At 40.5% G+C, this 16,850-nt stretch overlaps 1 protein-coding gene across 1 annotated transcript in view; it reads left to right on the plus strand.

The window, feature by feature from the left end:
• Window positions 1–10,952: 10,952 nt before the first annotated feature.
• Window positions 10,953–16,850, plus strand: part of LOC149805993 (uncharacterized) — a 120,191-nt gene continuing 114,293 nt past the window's right edge. Inside the window, exon 1 of the mRNA XM_089950802.1 lies at window positions 10,953–11,695. Within this exon, the coding sequence (XP_089806928.1) occupies window positions 11,584–11,695 (112 nt within the window). The 5' untranslated portion in view covers window positions 10,953–11,583. The remainder of the gene's footprint in view (window positions 11,696–16,850) is intronic.

The raw sequence follows: 16,850 nt of genomic DNA on the forward strand, positions 1-16,850 counted from the left end.
TTTGTGAGCAGCAGCCACTGCCACTAAATTGGAGGGTCCTGCCACTGGAGAAGTTCTTCGGGTTATCAACGGAGAAGTTCTTGGTGTGATCAACGTCTCCAAGTACTCTTCAGTTCTTGGTGACATCAGCGGAGAAGTGAATGAACCTGAGGCTACCGGAGACGCGGTTACCGCCGTTGCAGGTCGTGGTTTGCGAGTGTAAGGTTGCGTCCTGGCTGAAGTGCCTCTCTTGCGACTAGTTTTCTTCTGTGGACTTTTCTTTTACTGGGGACTTTTTCTCTGTTTATTTTTCTGGGGGCTTTTCTTTTTCCGGGGTGGTGTCTGGTAAGAGGAGGGTCACGCCACTGGAGAAGTTCTTGGAGACACGGGTCTCCTTGGGGACTTGGTCTTTTCCTTCTTCTTCTTGGAGCTTCGTTTGACTTCTTTTTCTTGGGGAGAACTTTGGGAGCATTAGGATCCCATCTTAAGAGAGAGCGAATGATGACCCCTCCTAGAGTACCGCTCCCTCCAGGTTTCAAAATGATTTGTTTTTTGGTTTGAGTGTCGATGCGGGGATCGGCCAGTTGGACCAAAGCGACTTTGTTTCGATCGAAAAAGCGTTTGGTTTGATGAGGAATCTGAATGATTCCTTGGAGTAATTGACGTGCTGTCACCGTGAACCATCGTAAGACTTCTTTGAGACTAGCTTCTAAGACACGAGCCCGTATTTGTGGATTTTTTTCTCGACTGATGCCATATAAGGCACGAATCAATTTGACGGGAAGATGCGACTGAAGGGACGTCATGTTCAAACTGTGTGAGACAGACGAAAAGTGTCTGAAGTTTTTATAGATTTTTTTGTTGAATGAAGTTAAGTCGAGGACGGAGACGTGTACAGGACAGGCCCTCCGTCTTGGCAGCAGTGGTGAAACAAGTGGGTACGAAATCTCAAATCATCGGGGGACGTAGGTTTCAAATCGACGAGTAAAAAGGCGTGTGCAGTTTGAGTGGCATCGTCGTACGCCTGAGTCAGCCAAGGCGTTCCTAACTGTTTGGCTAAGACTTGCACTTGCGATTTATCTCGAGGGCTTTTAAACAAGACCACGTAATGCGCATTGAGACTGATGGTGCGATGGGCTTTACTTTGTTGAAATAATTTTTGAGTAATGTAAACGACACTGGCATTACGGTGATGCCCTTTGCGCGTGAACCACAGTTTAATTTCTTCTTCGTCTTCTCCTAACATGTCGTCGAAAATGACCAAATGGGTTTGACGGGAGTCAGAGACGATGCCGTCGTCTTCTTTAGGAATGCCTTCCACAAACACGATGGAATCGCCTTCACTTTCTCGCAAGAGGCTGTACGCCGATTGCCACTCTTTGTAACACCACACGATGCGTTGAAGTGGACGATCGATCAAATGATGTTTATGTTCGATCAAACTTTTGATGAATTCGGTTTTGCCTGAACCGCTAGGTCCAGCAATGAGCATGTTAAAGGATGGCGAAGATACAAAGCCTCCCAACTGGCACGATCTAAGTGTTCGTCGATGACTTTGACAGTGGAGGAAGAGGGAGCAGAGATAGCAGAGGTAGCCATAATGTGAGGAATGTCACTTGTGACAAGAAAACAAACAAGACGAGGGTTTATATACTTTTTTCAGGACACGTTTATTGAATGTTTCAAATATGAACAACACGAAAGACAAAAATACATAAAAGCCAAATAGTTATGTACAGGAATAAAAAACACATGAAAATGATCAAAGTGGAATGTAAACAAGTTTTGTACAACATGTTCTGGGTAACCAAGATGTCCTAGGGACAGTGTGTAATGTTCTTACAGTCTCTACATGAAGTATTGTCACACAAGTGTTCTCCCGGAATGACCTTTCAGGAATGTCCATGACAGTCCTGTCCTGAAGCGAGTGGTTGTTCTCTGTGACGGGTTCTTCTAGCACTGTCACTAACACAGGTTGAAAAGTAACTTTTTTCCTTGAACAACTCTTGTGCATACTGGGCCACTTCTTGGGTCCAAGCCTCAAAACCCCCCTTTTTCCAGTCACGAACATCTGTCCAATGGGGGTGTAAGTCACAAGCTACACACACATCGTCATAAACGTCTTCGGTAGCTAAAAGTTGACGAATCTTTTTTCCTGCTGAGGACGAGAAGTATCCAGATGAAAACGCAAGGCTTTGAGCAAAAGGAGTCTTTCGTGACCATTTAAGGCCATTGGGGTGGTAAGTTATGATCGTAAAGAGTCCACAAGGAATCGGCTGGTAAACGAAATCCCAGAAAACAAGTCCGAAAGACACACACTATGTGTCGTCCCAAACTGAATAGATACATTTCTTGTAATAATTGATGGTAATGATCCACGGTTTGAATATGTTCAATCACTTGTGACATAAGCCGTGACATGGATTCCTGATTTTATAGTCTCTTTATTTCGGAAGCAATAAAGGTACTTTCTAACTAGACATCTTCGTTCTCCAGTAGGAAATCTAAATCTTGCATACTGTAAGCTATACTTCAGAGTTTGTCTAGATGTTTCGTCTTGCGCTAAGGAGATTCCACGTAAAATATGTTGGTAATCCTTTAACTCGTCTTCCTCAATACGTTGCTCTAGGTGAATCTCGAAGTAACCAAAATTACGAACATTTAGTTCATTCACTAACTGAAAGTGATGAACAAGGTCTGACCACTGAAAGAATTTCTGACGAATCAGTCCTCTTATACCATTCGGGTACCAGTGGTTAAAGATCTGGTGACGTAACGGATGCAATTGTTCTTTACGTTTGACTTGTATTTTGACCAGCTCTCGGTAAATGCGTTCTCTCAACTCCACAGGCAAAGCACGAATGTTCTCTTGTAAAGTATCCATGAATAGGTCAGTCCGTACAATTCACAATCTTCTCCTAGAGCAAAAGTAATCCACATAGTGAGTAATTTCTGATCACTGCCATTCAGGGTAACGTCCAAGAATCTCACTGAACTCTTTTGATGTAAACTGTCTAGAGTGGTATAATAGGACGAATGCACACTTGATCCAGATAAATCTAACACACTGATTGACTTTTTTCACTTTCCTCTTGTGAATTTCTCGGCACAAAAGTTCTACAGTTACCCATTGAGATTTCACTCTGGCATGTTCCTGCCAAACTTCCTTGTAAATCTTCTCTTGCAGTTCTTTAGGTAATGATTCAATATCGCTTTTGAAATGAAGTTTAAATACTGGTCTCGGTGATGTCCAACATTTCACTCCTATCCAATCTGGTTTCTTCTTCAACGACATGGTAAGTTACTTAAATGTCTCGGTCCCACTAAAGGTAAGTAATGACAATTCGGTGACCAACGAGCATGTTCTAGGTAGGCCGAATATTGTGGTTCCCAGTGGTGAAGTGACACACCGCAACTGAAGCACTTGACTTTATCGCCTTCGCCCAAGTAGAAAATTCCGGCTCTGGCTAATTCTTCGGGGGTCGGTCCTCCCAGATACTTAGGCCATTTTCCTTTGAACGATTGAAGACGATTTTCAAAGTCGCAGTATTCCGACAAACGCACAGGAAACGAATATTCGTCTTTCACAGGTTCGTTTCGATGAGGGTTGGGTGACATGGACAGGAGTTTGCTCAGGGCTGAATGACATCCGTAGGGAGGTAGACGTGAAGGTGGACATTCACCTTTAAAGCGAAACCCAGTAAAGTGTCCAAGAGGACGAGTGGCATCGCTTTCGCATCCCTCAGGTTTGACACTCACAGCATCACTTTCCATGATAGGGGTAGTGAGAACAAAGTTCCCATGATGCTTTACGGCATCGCTAAGGTCACAACGTACAGCATCGTTCCCATCGCAAGGCTCACATTCGCATTCCACTTCAGAGCCCCCAAACTTGAACTGTGCCTTTCTGAACTTGCTTTGTGTTTCTCTGAAAGTATTCATCTTGTTCGCTTGGTCTTGGTAGTCACAATGAACTATCTATCTTGCCTAGGGTTCCTTTTTATATCCAGACCAATACCGACGTGTCCATACGGTAAGGTGAAATGATTGGGAAGTCGCACTCGATTCTGGTACACGATTTGATAGACTTTTTCCAAGGTTCGACTGACGATGTGGTGAGTGGGTAAACGTACAATCTTGTTGGGTTGATAGGTGGTCACTTTAAAGTGTTAATCTTCTCTAGACTGCAAAGCTTCTTTCAATACGCCAAAGTTCACCACTCTACTGGTACGATAATTCAGAGTCAATCCTTTCACTTTACACGTTGTGTGCACTTCTCCTTGTTTGTCCCGGTATTAGTAACCGTAATTTTTAGGACCACCACTGGCGAAACTTAGAATCTTGTCGTCGGGGTGCTCGTCTGTCCAGGCTCCTAAACGGTCTCCTTCTATGTCAGGGTGCTGTTGACTCGGGTGATCGATGTAAATGCAACTGTCCGTGTCAAAGTACAGGACACGTTCCCCTAACAGTTCTAAAGCTTCGTACAATTTTAAGCAAGCATGAGCTGTCACGTAAGCCGCAGTGATAACATTTCCAAAGGGGTCGTCTTGTACAATGTCCAGATCTTCTTCTTAATTGACCAAGATCAAATCCTCGCGAACGACGTCCACGTGTTTCATGACTTTGGTTTTGTCGTGAATCATCTGGAAGTAGCGGAAAGGTTCGGTCAAATATTCCGTCTTGGGTAAACACGATCGTTGTGCCATTTTGCCCCACAAGCAATTTAACATCACTTTGGCAAACGATCGCCTGCCTTCGTTTTTCTCAATGTGGTCTAAAGAGATCCTTCTTGTGCCCAGTATTTCTCTTTGAATGTCTTTTGGTCTTCGGGAGTGTGACACCAGGAAGGATAGCCGCAGGCTTCTTGTTTCAGTTTCAAAAAGGCATTCACGTAGTCTGCGAAAATGCCTTTCTGCGTGGGGTCACCCTTGTGTTATTGTTCTGTCTTGGGAAAGTGACAAATTTCGTACACTTCTAACAGTTGGTATCTCATGTCCAGAGCTTTGAACAATTCTACGCTGACCCACGTCCCCGTCAAGGCCCGTTCTTCCTGGGTGTGCTGACCAGCTTGGTCTTGGTTGCACGTTTCGGCACAAGTACGGCCCAAAGGAAACATCAGTTTGCCTTGACAATGGTGAGGTAAGACGGGATGGTATAGGTTCGTGGGAGGCAAAACTTTGCACTTGATCAAGCCTTCGTATTGTCGAATGTTTTTCAGGTCGATATGTTCCGTTAGCAATTGCGGGTGCCCTGCAGGAAATCGACAATATTTGCACACGTAGGGATACAGCGAACACACGTCCAAGTATTTGATTTCTTCTCCTTTCTCTTGGTCGGCTTGGTACAGCAAACAGGTGGCATTGGTCCTTCCTCCGTACAAACTATCCCTCGGGTTCAGCGGGTCCATGAACTGGTAACTTTCCACGAGGCGTTTAAACTCGGGATCGGTTTTCAAACGGTGATCGTACTCGTGTTCCCACATTTCCACCACTTGGTATCCTTCCTGTTCTAACTTTAGGCGTCGCTGACAAGTGGCCTGGTACAAGTCTTCCATGGTTCGTTGTAAAAACTGATTTTTAGTGCCGCGGTCAGGGTAAGAGACCTGACATGCATGATATAAGCAACCGTTAAACTCGTACACGATCTTGGGGTTTTCTAAGTTCCAGTCATCGACCGAATGCGTTCCGATGGTCTTTTCGCCCCCTCCGTTGCGGGCATGCTGAATCCATTTGTCTTCCTTGTCACACAAGTAATGTAACCAACGTAGGGCTTTGACCGAGTATTGACGTTTGACATAGTGGGTCGTTTGAGGACTGATGACAGCCACGGTGTTTTCAGGCATGAATCGTTGCCGGTACACTAAGGAACATGCTTTGGCAATGGTGCAAGCTTCTTTCAAAGGATCGACCCCTCCGTGTTCCATAAACCGTTCTCGAAATTTTCCACAGCAACGTCGTAAAATGTCCACGTCGGAACGACAAAACTTTAGCATTTCTTCCTGAAAGTCGAAAGGGTCCGAGGCGTGAGCCTGGTACCAAGCGTAGAAAGCTTCTTGTTGTTCGGTACGCATGTTGTCGGGGTCGTAATAGTGAGCCTCAGGCAAATGGGGTAGAACGGCGTGTTTATTGGCTTCCGTATTGAAAAAGTGTGAAAAGTACCCTTTAGCCATTTCTGTCATTCCAAACGTTTTAGGCATTCGACTCAAAGGCATGGCCAAATAGCTCATCGAATCTTTAAACTGTACTTGTCCCACTTGCATGAAAATGATTTTGGTTCCGTTCAAAGTCAGTTTAGGACGCTCGGTAATATGTTCCGTAGAGTATCTGAGAAGAAACTGTCCATCGTATCCGGAGAAATTGTGAGCCATCACCGTGTCATGACGATGACAATCTCCGTAACGTTCGATGTCCTCTTGGCTCCATGTCTCGTCGATGGGGTCTAAGACCCATCGGGCAAAATCGTCTAGCGTCTTTGGTCCTCGAAAGATTTTTTCACGTCCTCCAGGAATCTTACTGCAGTGAGGGCAATGACTGAAAATAGGTTCTTGAATGCACTTCTCGCACGCTCGATGAGCCACGCAGAAATTAGGAATGTGAATGCCGGTCTCTTGCATGCATTCGAAATCGAAAAAGATGAAATTGCCTTTCTTCTTGTGTCCATCCTCTTTCTCTGGTTGGGGTTGGTATTTTTGCACGTAGCATTGGTGTTCCAAGTCCACGATGTGGTGACAAATGTGACATTTTTTCTTTCCTGAACATATGTGTGCCTTGATACTATTGGTACGTAGACCTTGTCCACACGTAGGGCACAATCTCAGCAGCTGACAAGCACATTTCTTCTGTGAACCTTGTGTTTTCAAATGTTGTTGGTAACAGGTAGGGCTGACAAACGTGCGCAGACAAGTGGAACAAGGCACTGGTTCTTCGCTCAGACAGGGTGAAGAGGCCAAACATCCTGAGCATTTCCATCCACAATGTTTGTGTTGCTCTCGATTATTATAACCATAGTCACATTTCTCACAATAATAAACGTTTCCCAGGAATCCGGTGATACTGGTAATGGTATCGAAATGTTCATCGTGATGATAGACATGAATGTATGTTCCATCCTTAAAGTCTTTCCCTCGAAACAACAGAGGCCCACGCATTTCTTGAGGGTGCACTTTCAAGGTGTAGCGTGGAGCTAGGACATCTTGCAATATTTGCATTTTAGGAATGCCACAGGGTGTGTCTTTGGACAGGCCGGCTTGTTGTAACAGGAGTTCGTTGTTTGGCTCGGTCCGATTGTTGAATAGTTTACCAGGCTCTTTTCCATTCTGTCGTGTCGTTCTTGTTGGCATAGGTTCGTCCCACCACGATAGCCCTGGCTAAACACATCTGGTCTTGAGGGTTGTGAATTCGGACGAGACTCTTTTTGGTGGTGCGAAGGTCGTTCACCAATAAGACTTTTTTGCTGCCAGTCCCTTGAGGAGGAGAGACGTGGGTCATGTCCAGTGTGGCTTTTCCATCGGTGATGTCAAACTGGTCATTGGGTTGTTGCACGTGTTGAATCTTGTCCATGACTTTAGAAGCGGTCAATTCTGCAGGGCTGCTAAACTCGATCCAAACAGGGGATTTCAAGCCGTCGTGTTGTATGGAAAATCTCAAGCGATCGTCTTCTTTGGGTTGACATTGTCGCTTAAGTGTCGTGAGCAAAGAATGTCACATCTCGGTGATGAACCCTTCTGCTTTCTCTAACGGTACTTCGGTCTTGAAATCTTTAAACTTCACCGTGTATTTGTAAGCCGTAGTTCTAAATTTTCTAGAGGGATGCTTTTCCGTCTTTTGAATGGAATAGTACTTTTCAGGGTTGACTAAGGGTGGTGAACTTTGTTTAGAGGGTTTGGATTCTGGTTCACTCATGTCCTCTTCAAAATCACTGGCATGAATTTGTGCCAAGACTTCAGCTCTGGTACGAGGCGATAGATCACGTTTCTGCCTCTTACTTTCTTCTTCTTTCTTCTCAAATGAATTGGATCGTTTCATCTTGATAGCAAAACGTCAAATGACTAAAGTTTAAACACCATAGACTAATTTATAGTCATGGCAGACCAGCGTATATAAAAGGGTGTGTGTCTTGTCCTTTCTCTATTCATTTCACTCAAACCGTGCACAACGATGGAAGAGACTAGACAAATCGAACGTTTCATCAGAGCTTTGCGAGGGGTCATTAGAAAATTTTCTTCAGACCAGCCGACGGACTACTCTCCTTCCTTGCGAGATAAAAGTGAAGATACTTGCTATATCTGTCAGAAGAAAGGGCATTGGTCTTCAGAGTGTCCAGACCGTCAAAAAAGAAAAAAAGGGGTTAGAAAAGACAAAAGTCAAGATACCTGTTATTATTGTCAAGAAAAAGGACATTGGTCAAGAGCAGTCAGAAGAAGAGAGGGATTCTTCAGAGGAATAAGAAGAGGAGGAAGAAAGCAGAGAGGTGAAGAAAAAGAAACAGGAGAAGAAAAGAAGAAGGGAAGAAAGTATGGAGGAAGAGGAGGAAAAGACTGTGACGGTGAAGAAATTAAAAAAACAGAGACTAAACAATGAGACAGAAGAAGTCTATGAACTTTTTAAAGTGCTTTGTTGTGAATTTTGAATTGGATTGTAAATATTTATAAAAGAATAAATTAGGTATGAAAAGGTAAGTGTCTTTGGGTTTTGATTTTAAAATAAGAACGTACACTCACATATTCATACACACGTACTATATGGGTAAAATGTTTTTTTTTTTTTTTAAGTTATTGGCAATTGAAAGTCTATCTCTTTTCGAGAGACGTGGGTGGCCCTGAAAAGGGCCTTTTTTGGTTTAGGGGTGAGTTTAAGCAATCAACTTTAACTGTCTTAAGCCTTTTCCACGGCCAAAACCTACTTCTGGACTGCGTACTGTTGATGATGATGATGATGATGATGATGATTTGGTTGAAATCACTAAGGGTGGCACGGTAGGCTTAGTCACAGGGTTGGACTGTTTAGCTCGGGAAGGTCGTATTCTCTTCGGTCGTAATAAAGAAGTCTGATACATTTGTTTCAGACTTCTTAACTCCGCTTAAATGTCTAACAGTACCGTCCGTGACCGTTTGATTTTCACACCCTTGTTTCTTTGCTGCTGCTTCTTCTCCTTCTTGTTTTTTTCTTACCTCTTCTTCTTGCTGTTGTTGCTGTAGGAGAAAAGCTTTTTCCGCTTCCTTTTGCTGTTGTATAAATTTCTCCAATTCTTCTTTCTGTCTCTGTCTAAAATTCTCCACGTGCGGTAATGAAGGTGACGAAGGTTCCGGAACAAATTCTTGCGAGGTAAGAAAATCCACAAAATCCCAATTCACCTCTTCTGAAAGTAAGTCCAGGTTCCCTTGGGTGGTCTCCACTGCTGGTGCACCCCAATTTATCGTTTTCTGAGTTTCCGTCATGTTGAATAACTGTCGCATGAATTGACTGCGCACAGGCGCTAGCGAATCTATATAGACCACGTGACGTCACAGACTGCTCTCTTCGGACTGGATGCGGGCTGACTGAATTTTGTAACGCGTGTTTGGATTGGTCAACAAACTCAATCGTTTCAATCCTTTCTCTCCCTATATATAAGTGCAGTTCACTGCATCCCTTCACTTGTTCTCGGCGCCTCAACATGTGGACCGATGTGCAATCTTCTACGCTTGTGTCAACGATGATGTTCAGGACGGACATACCGATGTATGTCCGATCCGAGTGGACAGTTGTCCATAGGACCGCCACAAGCCTCTGGATACGTAGGATTTACGTGGAGAGGCAAGGATGCCTCAAAAGAGTTTTAGTCTATGGACCTACCATTAGACGAAGCCTAAGACGAAGAAGATGTTGCAGATGCCCTTTATGTTAAGGGCATATTAACATAAACCCAAAGGCCCTTTTCAGGGCAACTCCAATCTCTCGAAAAGAGATAGACTTTCGATTGCCTACCCCATTTTTTTATTTTTTTATTTTTTTTAAAAAAAAATAGAGACCCCTCCCTGTTTCAATTTTTTCCCCTGTTCCATTTCCATAGACCCATCAGGTCGGAACCTTATTAAAATAGGGTACCGACCCCGTTCCATTTCCCCTTGACGCTCAACAGACCCACAATTTATTCCCATGTTAATTTCCCATTGACGCCAAAGTGACCCAGGGGTTTTCGTAATGTTAAATTTCCCTTGACGCCAAAGTGACCCAGGGGTTTTCGTAATGTTAAATTTCCCATTGACGCCAAAGTGACCCAGGGTGTTTTTTAATGCTAATTCCCCTTGACGCTAAGGTGACCCCATTCACTACTTATATATATATATATATATATATATATATATATATATATATATATATATATATATATATATATATATATATATATATATATATATATATATACACACTTTCTCCATATTTTTTTTATACAGACAGTTTGTAATGTACCTATCTCTTTCTCTATTTGCCCCCCTGTAATCACAAACATACCCTCTCTTTCTCTGTCGTAGATATAATATATTGAAACACATGTTCTCATTCTCAATCTTTAGGTCTTTCTCTGTCGTAGATATACTATATTGAAACACATGTTCTCATTTTCAATCTTTAGGTCTTTCTCTGTGTAGATATAATATATTGAAACACATGTTCTCACTCTCAATCTTTAGGTCTTTCTTCAGAGAATACATTTCACTAAGCATATTAAATGTGACGTAACCTAATTTAAGTAATTGTAGGGCTGATATAATTGTATCATTTGCTTCAGAACAAATTTGTAAACGCCGAAACAAATTCTGCCTGATGATGTAGCAAAATAGTATTTGTCTTCAGAAACCAGATAAATGAAAACAAGATATGCCTGACGATACTGACCCAAAGTACACGTGGCTACCATTACAGGGCGCATTTTTTGTGTAAAATTTATGAATTTAAGATAGTCAACGTTCTGATAACCTCCTCTTAAACTTCAGATAAGCTTTATGCAGGATAAATATATCGACATTTCGAATATATGATTTCCGATTGTCGACATAATCCCAGATATAAAACCAGGTTACACAAACCCCTTAGCAACCGGCTTTTGGCTATGCGTGTTTTTTTTTCTTTCTTTCTTTTTGTAAACGGACCCAGTCCGCTACCGAATTCTCTTTCATCCGTCGAACAGATGATCTACTTATGTTAAAAGTCTCGCGGGATTTCATCGACCCTCCGGCGATATAAGTTAGGAATAGTTAACTGATAGAAACACTTTGTGCGTTTTATTGCTCAGATTGATTTATAAACACCGCCTTTTCCTTCGCCACATTGATTAGGTTCATACGTATATAAAGAGGCTAACGGAACCGCAAGAAAATAGTGCCATCGAAATCACGTGATTTTAGTCGGAAGACGAGATTGTAGCTGTACAATCCTTATTGATGTATCAGGTGCGCTAGATGTTGGCAACGTTTTGTATCAAAAGTGTGATTACAGCATTGTGGACAACACGAAAAATTGAATAGAGGGGCTAGGAAAAGTGACCCTTTGTATATTGGGAATGGTCATTGTTAAGGACAGGAGAGAATCTGACGACCTTTGTGACAAAAATCGATGACCCGACATGAAGAAGTTATTTTCAAAAATAGAGACGTCAACTCAGCAGAATGCTTTCATTGGGAAGACATTCACAGTTGGGAAGTTTACAGTTACTGTTGAAGATGTGATTGCAGAAGGTACGCGCTAGGCCATTGTTGGCAGGTAGTTTTCATACTATGACAGGAAGTTCTTGTCTGTTGGAATATACAAGCAATGCAGGGGGCGTGATTCGTAATATGAATCATCGTCCAAATTAATATGACTTTTGCCCAGTTCAGCCACTTGAGTTGTACAAGATTTCAATCAATTAGCCGAAGGAGTTAGATTTAGTTACGTTACACTTGTCTAATACTCGACTTGTTTGGATTCCGTTTTCGTGTAATTCGGCAGTACTCGCATACCAAAGATATTTATAAAGAGCTCTTGATTTCATATTGCCAGTGAAAATATGTATGCCTTCAGTAGCTAATATTGCCAGCAGATGAATAGTTTAATTATGAAAGTAAACTCATCAATTAATCCCATTGATGATGTTTATACCTTCAAACATTTTGTTATAAACAAGTAAAATAGACTATCTCCATAATGATGTCACAGAATGTTAATGGGGTAGCTGATGGAGATGGTTGTTTATTGTTTAGTGTGTTAGCTGCAAAAGAGCTGCTATATTCAGTTGTTTTTTAAATTACTGCTTGATATACATAAATATTTAATATATTCCGTAGATCCTGAAAAGCTCAAAAAGTTGACTGGAAACTGCATAACTGATGGCAGTATTTGCCTCAACAGAGTTGGACACTAATTGGTATTATTGACAGTTCTTGATCATTCATCTTCATAAAACAAAATCAGTAAACCAGTGTTTTGATATGTCTTTGTTTAATTATTAAATGCATAACATATTTGCCTGAAGGAAAGAAAAATTTGATTCAAAGTATTATGGGTGACATGATACGCCTGTGTTTCATATCAGTTTGATTCTTGATACACAACCCCTGATGATACATTATTACTATTAGTGCATGTATCAGCTTGATTGTCTTTCCATCTTTAGAAGGTCTGTCTGTAATAGGTGGTACCCATTTGTGTGTGGTGACATTTGTTTTATTTCCAGTAGACTTAGACTAACAGTACAGCTCACGTGTATTTTCGGAATGCCACACAACACGGTGGTGATGGAGAGAGAATGCAGAGGATTAAGAAAAATAACATCCACCATCACTCCTGGTGGATTTGCTGTGTTGGCTTGCAGAGAATTACTCAGCACACCACACTTCCCCACTGAGTCAAACAAAATGACCACCATGGAGTGGACATGGTTGCTCTCAAATGGGCATGGCTTACTTTATATGATGCCTGCAAGTATGCTCTTGAAAAAGAGAGAGAGAGAAAAAGATGCCAATTTATCTACATCTTTATCAGATGATTATACACTTGCCTAGTTTTAATGAAGACTATAGATTTGATGCAAAATCAAAGTTTAGATAATATTAATGTAGTCATGATGCCTTGAAAACTGTACTAATACTGCTGTACTTTTTTCATTTTCAAAAGGCTGATTAACACCTTTTGCAACAAATTTATGCTTTACTTTAAAGAAATCTTAACAAAACCTATGCCCGGCCTGTATTAGACTTTGTTGATCCTTTCTTGAACAATGTAAAGTTATGCTACTAATTAAAAATGAAAAGTAATTATCAGACGACAGTCGCTTTATTTTTAAACAAAAAAACCAAAAAATATTTAAAAACCCACTGAATATAGAGTTAACTGCAAACCACATGTTAAGTCCTTGAAAAGTAATGACCCAGTCACGAGACTGAATATACATATACACAACTTGAACTTTAGTTCACTTCTGACTGGATTTTACTATATGGGACTGGTTAGTTAATTCATGGCTCTTTATGACTGGGGCATATTTATAATTCTTTCTTGCATCACAAGATAAATTTGTTTAAAACGATATGACCCTTTGGAAACTTAAATGGGCTCTCAAATAAAGGATTAGCTTGAGTGGATGTTCTGCAGATAGTAACCATTGTAAACAATTATGAACTAGCATCAAAAGATGATGTCAATTTCAGTGTGGGAAAGGTACATTTCTAACAAGAAGCCATTTGACTTTGCGCATTGTAGTTTGCAGCTCGAATAATGGGTCAGTCATTAACAGCGGAAGTTAAGTAATTGTTTCTAATTAATCTAACCTCAGCGTATTTTGAAAAGAATAATAATGTCGAAAATTGTAAAATCTCATATGTTCAACAAGTTTAAGGCATTCTACATGTTTTTATCCACGTGTCCAGTTATTTAATCAGTCTTGTAAGGAAAATATAAAAACACCATTTTTGTCATGAAGAAACAAACTAATTAGTAATATGGAAATGAGGCCTCGGTAACCTAATTGTAATATAGATCTAAGACGTTTAATTATTTCAATGCAGTTTCCTGTTTATGATTATTGGCACATTTGGCTATTGAGGTAACAAAAAGAAAAAAATAATAAGATATGCAAACCAGATTGTTTCAATAGTATTTAGCCAATTTCTGTATTTGGTATACTCCTTTGCAGCTGAAATGAATTCAGTGGAAGACATAGGATTGATTCCTAATCTCTCTCTCTCTCTCAAGCAATCAACTGATAAAAGGAGAGGTTTCAAATTTAAATTTTTCTGCCATGGCTTTATGGAAACAAAAGATCTATCAGTAGTACCATGTTTGGTTTCTACATGTATCTCATATTGGTTTAGTGCTTTGTACTGCTTATTACAGAATCTTCTACTTAACAGGAAATGACCACCCAGGAGGCCTGCTGTTTAAAAATGAAAAGTAATTATCAGACAACAGTTGCTTTTGTTTAAACAAAAAAGCAGGGGTCGGCAACCTATGACACACATTCCACAAGGTGGCACGTCAAGATGTTTTGTATGTCACATGAAGGGCAGCCAAAAATCTCGATTTTAACAATGTTACTCTTTGCTTATTCATTTTGTAATTAATCTGGACAAAAGTGGCATGCTATGTAAAATAGGTTGCTGACCCCTGGGTTAGAGCATCTGCCTTGGAAGTGGGAGGTTGCGGGTTCGAACCCCCATTCGAGTCATACCAAAGACTTATGAAAAGTGCCACTCGCAGTTGTCTCTATAGGTACTCATCATTAAGAGGTTTGTGTTAGGACTGCTCGGCCTGGTGTCAGGATAATGTGACTGGGTGGGACATGCTACTTGTCTGCGCCATGATGCACCAGTGCTGGACATCATTGTAAACAGTCATACTGCCAACATTGCAGCAATCTGACTGAAATTATTTTAAGGTTAGTTAAAAACCAAATCATACACACATACTTAACATTAAACAGAAAGTTCAGAAAGTGCTAATGGACCTGTTTAGAGTACATTTGGTGCAATGAATCTTATTTTTAATAAAAAAATCTCTCAATACTATGTTATCAGAATATACAGACATATTTATATCCTTATTTCCTTTGTAGTTCTTGCAATATGTTTTGCTAAGTATCATATGAAATTCAGTATTTTTGCACTCTGCAGTGAAAAGAACAATAAATGTCAGACAACTTAACAACAAAATTGCATTCATATTTGACTGATGTGAAACAATATAGCACAAGTTGCAATAGTTACCCAAATGACGTGTTGGGGAGGGGCAAATGTTAAAAAAGGCTCCGACTTTCCTCAGAATGGCACCAAACCAAATTTCAATCACTAAAACTTCCATATTGACTGGACCATACTTGAACTACATGTATTATGTGCAATGCGTCAAGTCAGTCGTTTGATATACATGTACCTTTTCCAAGCTGAAATTGACATCTTCTGGTGCTAACATTTTATAATGGTGTTTACAGTGGTCACTGTCTTGATATCTGCTGAACATCTGCTGAAGCCAAGTCTTTATTCGGGTGAGACCGTTTAAGTTTTTCTAAAGTGGGGGAGGATAAATGCTTGAAAACTTATGTCTTGTTTTATAAAAAAGAACACTATGCCATTCCTTGCTTTACTTGAAACAAACCTATCTTGTGATGAATGAAATAAAAAACAGTACCATGCCCGGAAATAATAATTTAGCTCCAAACAATTAAATTGCCAGTCCCATCCAGCACACGTGATTTCAGAATTGATCTAGTCGGTAGTTGTGTGTGTGTATATTCAATCTTGTGACAAGGCAATTACTGCTTAAGGACTAAGCATGTGGTTTGCATTTAAGTTTTAAATTCAGCATTTCTTTTTGTTGTTGTTTGTGTTGTGAAACAGAACTGGCTCTTTGCAGTTTAATTATCCATACCTCAGAGGATTTCTTTTCATATTTAAACAGTAGGACAAATTTACGCTGTTCAAGAGATGCTCAGCATGATGGGCCTCTTGTCAAGTCATCGCGCAAGTTTTCTAAATGTACAGGACTTTTCAAAATAATTTCTATTGTCCATATATATGATCAGAATAAAGATGACTGATTGGTGAAATAGCATTTGATTCTTAATCACACATCTGTCTTTCTGTGGGTGGTCTTCATTGATTGGTGAAATAGCATTCGATTTTTAATCACACATCTGTCTTTCTATGGGTGGTCTTCATTGATTGGCTGTTCAAATATCAATCAATCAATGCCAATCAGCTGCTCCATGGTGGACATGCCATCAGTGTGCCAGCCGAGATGTGGTGGTGATTAGTTAGTATTTTATTGCTCCATCGCAGAGTGAAAAGTGGAGGGATTAAGTACCCCACTGCATTGCATGTAATTCTGAAAATAGATTTAAGCTGTACTGTAGCATCTATATATGCCATTCTTACACATTTGCTTACTTTGATCTTATGCAGGATTCATGTTGGTAACTACACCCTTTGTTTTTCTTTGCATGATTGCTTTACACTTATTACCAATTTCATGTCTTCATTTGAACTTGGAAGGCATTAGGATATTATCTTCAAAACAGAAGAAATAGTGTGGTTTCTTTATGCAAGGAGAATCTCATCTAGAACAAATCCAGGTGTGGGAGTTGGGATAAATACCAACAAAATGATCACATTATACTTCCTGCAGATACATAACAACTGCCACCGCATCAGGCATGTGTTTTTTTTTCTTCAGTAAAGAAGGGACACTATTGAAAACACTCCCCTGTCATTCAAAAATAAATTTTGATTGTACAGAAAGCGGCAAACTCATGCAGTTTGAAATCTGCTCTCTCACTGATTCTGCACTAATTTTATTTATCCCATCTTCATGTCCATTCACAGATTAAATATCTCACCTTATAATGAGACATTCCAAACT

The sequence above is a fragment of the Sinohyriopsis cumingii genome, chromosome 2, assembly GCF_028554795.1.
Source record: "Sinohyriopsis cumingii isolate HCF-2022 chromosome 2, ASM2855479v2, whole genome shotgun sequence".
NCBI classification, from domain to species: Eukaryota; Metazoa; Mollusca; class Bivalvia; order Unionida; family Unionidae; genus Sinohyriopsis; species Sinohyriopsis cumingii.